We start from the raw sequence: 5,747 nt of genomic DNA, 5'->3' as shown, positions 1-5,747 counted from the left end.
CTAAGGACAGCCTTTTAAAATGAATCCTTTGCTTCCAGCACTTGACTGAGTCTTCATGAGAAGCTGAAAATTTAACAAGCAATGGTTGGACTTTTGTTTAGGAGTGGCCACGACCTCTCCTGGCTGCTTAGAGCTGCAGGCAAACTCAGATTATTCAGAACTGACGTTTTTAGTAAGTCAAAAGAACTCCATCCAGTCATCCAGTCCTGGCTCACTTGGCTGCCCCTCTGTCTCCTAGTACTTTCAGAAAAGCACCCTTCACATCCTTATTCCGGAGGCTGTAGATGATGGGGTTGAGGAAGGCAGAGACAACATTGTAGAACAGAGCCAGCTTCTTGTCCCGTTCTGGGTCATACCAAGAACCAGGCCTCATGTACATGATCATGGCTGGCCCATAGAACATGGTGACCACAGTGATGTGGGATGCACACGTGGAGAAGGACTTGAGCCTCCCCTGGGATGAGCGGATTCTTAAGATGGAGGCAAAGATGCAGGCATAGGAGGCCAGGATGAGGGAGAGAGGGACCAAAAGGAAGATGAAACCCAGGATGAAGTCCAAGCGGTCATTGAAGGATGTGTCTGCACAGGCCAACTTCAGGACAGCGGGGACTTCACAGAAGAAGTGGTTGATCTTGTAGGGACCACAGTAGGGCAGACGCATGGTGAAGACAGTGTAGATCAGAGCACCAGTGATGCTGATGGACCAGCAGACTGTGACCATCTTGATACACACGAGACGGCTCATGAGTACAGAGTAGTGAAGGGGGAAGCAGATGGCGACATACCTGTCGTAGGCCATGATGGCGTAGAGAACACACTCAGCAATACCCAGCAGCAGGAAGATGAACATCTGGGCTACACAAGCACCCCAGGAGATGGTCCTCCTTGGACACACCATGTTAACCAGCATCTGGGGCACAGTGGTAGTGACATAACTCATGTCTACCAAAGAGAGGACACTGAGAAAGAAGTACATGGGCGTGTGGAGGCGAGAGTCTAGGTAAATCAGGGTGACGATGAGCCCGTTGCCCAGGAGGGTGATCATGTAGAGAAGAAGAAAAAAGCTAAACAGGGCCACTCTGACCTGGGATTCGCTGGAGAAGCCCAGGAGGAGGAACTCGGACACTGAGCTGCAGTTGTCCTTCCTAAGGGTCTGCATGGTGCTCTGCCTGTTACAGAGAGACGAGCCCTTTGCTGCTCTGTCTGTGGCCGTAGGGGGAGGAAGAGAAGCAGAGCCGTGTGTACAATGCACACACAGTTGCTTCCAACGATGCAGTCAAAACTGTATTGAGTTGAATGAAAAGAAAATCAAAGCCAGGGTAGCTATGACATTGGACAAAGGGTTGAGAGATCCGACATGCTCACAGGATCGTCCCTGCAAGCCACCTTCATAAGATGAGCAGTTAAGTGGCTATTTTTTTTCCAGTGGGGACTTTAGCCAACCCACGGCCACTACCAGTTCATCCGACCAGGGATGCACACTTGTCCCAGTAGGTAGGTGGATCCTATCTTTTGCTGAAGATTAAAATGATAAATCTGAAAGTCTGGGTTAGCAGGCTATGTGTGCTTAGGGTACTGCCAAGCCAGAGCTGTGAAGTAGCCACAGAAGTCACAGCTGAGCTGTAGCCGTGGAGGAGACAAGTGGAGACCTTAAAAAGCTGATTAAAAAAAAAAAAAAAGGGAAAGCAAAGGAAAGTTTAATATTGGCTTTAGGTTATAACCAAATCCAGGTAAAGAATACTAATTTAGAAACTCAAATATTTATTGACTAGGTTGTAGGTGACCTTATCAATAGATTCTTAAAAAACCCTAAGTAAATTATCTTGAGACAAAATTACTACAGTTTGTATTTGACGGTGTAAACGTTTCACAGGATATCAGACGTACACTTAGGGGCTAAGTACATAGTTCATTTGGGAGAGTGCTTCTATAACATGCACTAGGCTCAACAGAACCCATAAACCTGCTATGGTGGCACATACCTGTAATTCCAGGATCAGGAGATGGAGACAGAGGACCAGAAGTTTAAGGTTACCCTCAGCTACATAGTGAATCAAGGCCAGTCGGGGTTACATAGGAGCCTGTCTCAAAAATATAAAGATATTATACTATGATTTTAGTCCGGCAATGTTGTATTTGTCTAGTAAATATTATGGCTGAAATTGAAAAAGAAAAAAAAAAATTACCAAGTAGCACAGGACAGGGCCTGACAGCCTGGAACAGAGGCAGAGAGCCTTGATTCTGGCTCACTACTCTCAGCTCCCCTGCGGTCTATGCAGGCTGTGTTTCCTGAACTTGGAAAGTGAGGGTTTCTCTTGCCTTCCATGCCTAAGAATTTAATCAGATTCTCCTGAGTGGCCTGTGGTGGTCACTTACCCAGGTGTGAGCATGAACAAACTCCTCTGTCCGTCTCGGTCTCCCCAGCTGGTAAACAGAGAGGAAGCCTTTGTGGTTCAGAGCTATAGCCAAGTGCATGTGAGATACAGTGTCGAGACGTTTTGTAGAGTATAAAACAAGAGACAAATAACAGGAGCTAGAGTAAGCGAAAGATGCCCAGAAATCAGGAGAGCATGGCTGCTCCTGGCTTTGCCCCCGTGTGCTGTGTGATCTTGGATGAGTCCATAGCCCTCTCTGGGCTTCACAGACCTACTTTTTAAACTGAGCCTATTGGATGCGGTGCTCCTATAGTACCCTTTCCCTTGATTGTCTTTGATATCAAGCTAGAGACCTGCAAACATATCAGTGCCCAGCAAGGAAGGAGACACCTGTTAAAGGCTTGGAGAAACCATGGGTTTGAGACTGAGTTCACTTGAGGAAAGATATGCAGGAGTTAGTCTCCTGCTGGGCAATGGTAGGGACAGTTAGACAACCCTATCTCAGCATTAGGTTTCTCTGTGTAAATCGCGTTCTGCTCTGTTTTCTACCAAAGTAAAAAGTGCCAGGATGCCAGCACCAGGGCCGGGACTAACACTTGAGTCTTAAACAGTGGCCTAACCACTGGGATTTCCTGCCTCTTGCAAAGGGATGAGGGAGCAATTGCCTCAAGCCCTCTCACTAGGGAGCACCCTGTTCACATCCACTCTCCTTCCTGCTGGTGTCCCCTCCTCCTTCCCTGGCTCTAGGCTTCTCCCAGAGAGGAAAGAATGTGCTTCATCAGCACAAGTCTGGAACCAGCCATGAGCATCTCCTGCCCCAGAAGCACAAGCTTCTTTCCCTCCATCGCAGTGAGTGGTCCAGAGAGACAAAGCCCCTCTGTTCATTCTTGGGTATGCCCAGCGCCGCACTACCCGCAAACCCCAGCCTTCAATCACCTTCAAATGGTCCGCCTGTTCTGCCAGAACAACTTCCTCCACCCCTCTGGCAGCATCTGCTGGTTTCTCTCGGTTTTGTGGGTCAGGAGAGGAAGCAGTCCGTTCTCTGCTGCTCACACTGTGGGTCTACAGGAGAGGCCCACTGCTCTCTTAAGTGTGCAGGGTTGGGCTCCAGTGGGCAGACCCAGGGGTGCTCTTGTGTCAGGTGAGGTTGGAGAGTGGCGTTCCAGCCCAGGAAGCCCTGGGGATTACTTGCTCATGCGGGTGAACGAGGCTCAGAGCCTCTGGGCTGGATGAAAGGTGCAGCCAGGAAGTCTAATGCTCCTAAGACATTTCAGGCTGGAACTAGGGAGCTGGGCATCCTTTGGAAGTTTCCATTAGGGACTGAACTTTCTTCCCGCTGAGACTTAAGTCTGAGCATGGAAAGCAAGTAGTCAAAAGGCTGGACAGAATGAAACCCCTGCTCTGACCCACCTTGACGACTCCCAAGTGCCTCCTTGAGTCCTACTGGAATTCCGAAGAGAATACCAGTCTCCTGGCCTCATGAACTGTTGCAGAAGAATGATTACTACACAGGAGCCTGCCTTGTGGATGAGGGGTATGGGCCACCTGTGAGCTACAGTACCATCTAACAGGCTGGTCTCTGCTAAAGACCTGCTAAGGCTTCCTAAGGCACACAATCATAAAATATGAACTTTACACCATCAGAGAGCAGAGACGGGAGCAACGACACCCTGAAAATAGCATGTGTTTAAGAAATGGAAGAAACTCTCCTCTCCCTTCCCCTCTTCCTCCTTTACCTCTACCTCCCCCTCCCTCTTTTCCCTTTTTCTCTTCCCTCTTCCCTTCCTCCTGCTCTTCCGCCTCCTGCTCCCATCCCTCTGAGGTCACCCAGCCAGCAAAAGGACCAGCTGATGCTGGAGCCTCGAATCCTACCTCCCTGAAGCCCGATGCCATCTGTTCCAGCACACTTGTCTGTCTCTCACCAGTTTCTTTCATCTAACACTTAGTCACAATGGGTTAACTTCTACCTATATGCACTCAGATTGAATTTGTGACAATCCTGCTTAGACTTTTTCAGTGTGTTTATAAGGAATATGAGCATACAACTCTCTTTATCTATAATATAGTTTCTTGATTTTTTTTATTACACTGGTGCTGTGCAGACATAATGTTTTGTGCACTGTGTAGAGTTTACCCTTATATTTATTATTCAAATGCCCTCATCTATTCTTTCAACCCAGACATGGCATTGTAAGGCTAAGGTGAAGAATCTCCTGCTGCAAGTTGGTGGGAACAATTATTACTATTTATTCTCTGCTTTGTCAATGAATGCTGATCAGCCAATGGCTGGGCAGAAGAAAGAATAGGACAGAAGCTTCCACCAGTCCAGGGAGGAAGTGTGTGTGTGTGTGTGTGTGTGTGTGTGTGTGTGTGGTGTGGTGTGGTGTGGTGTATTGGCGGGAGGAGGTTCAGATTAGCATGAGAAGGAGACAGTCTGAGAAAACACCATGAGAAAAAAACACTGAATCTCGAAGAGCTAGGTCAATAATAATATGCAGGTATCACGGGATGGGGCTGGGAGGGAGCCAGAGTAGCATAGGGGTCTTTACAGATCATTTGACAGCTATTGAGGTGCAGCCTGACATAATAAATGCTTTTTCTATGTGGTTATTGGCGACTTAACAAAGGTTAAAGAAACACAGCTACCTGATTAACTCACCTTACATGTTTATATTAAAATTAATTCACTTTACAGTGCTAGGCTGACAGAATGAATTGAGAACTAGGTGTTCTTAAATTTTCAAGGAGAGCTTGTGCAGACTTTGCGTAATCTTATTTCTCCCTTCTTTGACGGGTAGAGTTCACACTGTGGAAGTGTTTTAACCATATATTTAAATTAAAAAAATTTATGTTGGGTGTGCTGGCACAGGCTATTAAATACAGGACTCAGGAGGAAGAGGCAGGTGGGCCTCTGTGATGGGGAAGCCATCAAAGTTTACATAATGAGTTCTGGCCAGCCAGCACTGTATAGAGAGGTCCTGTCTCAAAACAAAGAAAGAAATAAAACTTATTTGTGACCAGTCAGGTGATCTTATGTTTAAAATGAACCTCAGGATTTAATGTCCATGTTACCTAAGCTTTAGTTTATTAGAATAACATTGCTTACAACATTCTCCTTTTTTAAATCTGTGGAATCTACAGTGATCCTCCTCATTCTTGACACTGGATGTTAGTATCGTCTACCTTTATTTCTTATCTGTCTGGCTCCTCAGAGTAAAAACACAGGGGCTCCACAGAGTAAAAAGCCCAGTGGTCAGGAGCACTGGCTGCTCTTCCAGAAGGCTTAGGTTCAATCCCCAGCAACCGCATAGCAGCTCACAAACATCTATAATTCCAGTTCCAAGGGATCTAATACCCTCTTCTGGCCTCTGT

At 46.9% G+C, this 5,747-nt stretch overlaps 1 protein-coding gene across 1 annotated transcript; it reads right to left on the bottom strand.

Moving 5' to 3' along the window:
• Positions 1 to 211: 211 nt before the first annotated feature.
• On the bottom strand, positions 212 to 1,159 carry LOC110310963 (olfactory receptor 2A12-like). Its single transcript, XM_021184155.2, has one exon. It carries the CDS (start codon positions 1,157 to 1,159, stop codon positions 212 to 214), a length of 948 nt encoding a protein of 315 aa, XP_021039814.1.
• Positions 1,160 to 5,747: the final 4,588 nt, after the last annotated feature.

This window comes from Mus caroli, unplaced genomic scaffold (assembly GCF_978045245.1).
Source record: "Mus caroli unplaced genomic scaffold, Mus_caroli_1 scaffold_6, whole genome shotgun sequence".
NCBI lineage: Eukaryota > Metazoa > Chordata > Mammalia > Rodentia > Muridae > Mus > Mus caroli.
This window is presented reverse-complemented; position numbering and strand designations above follow the sequence as displayed.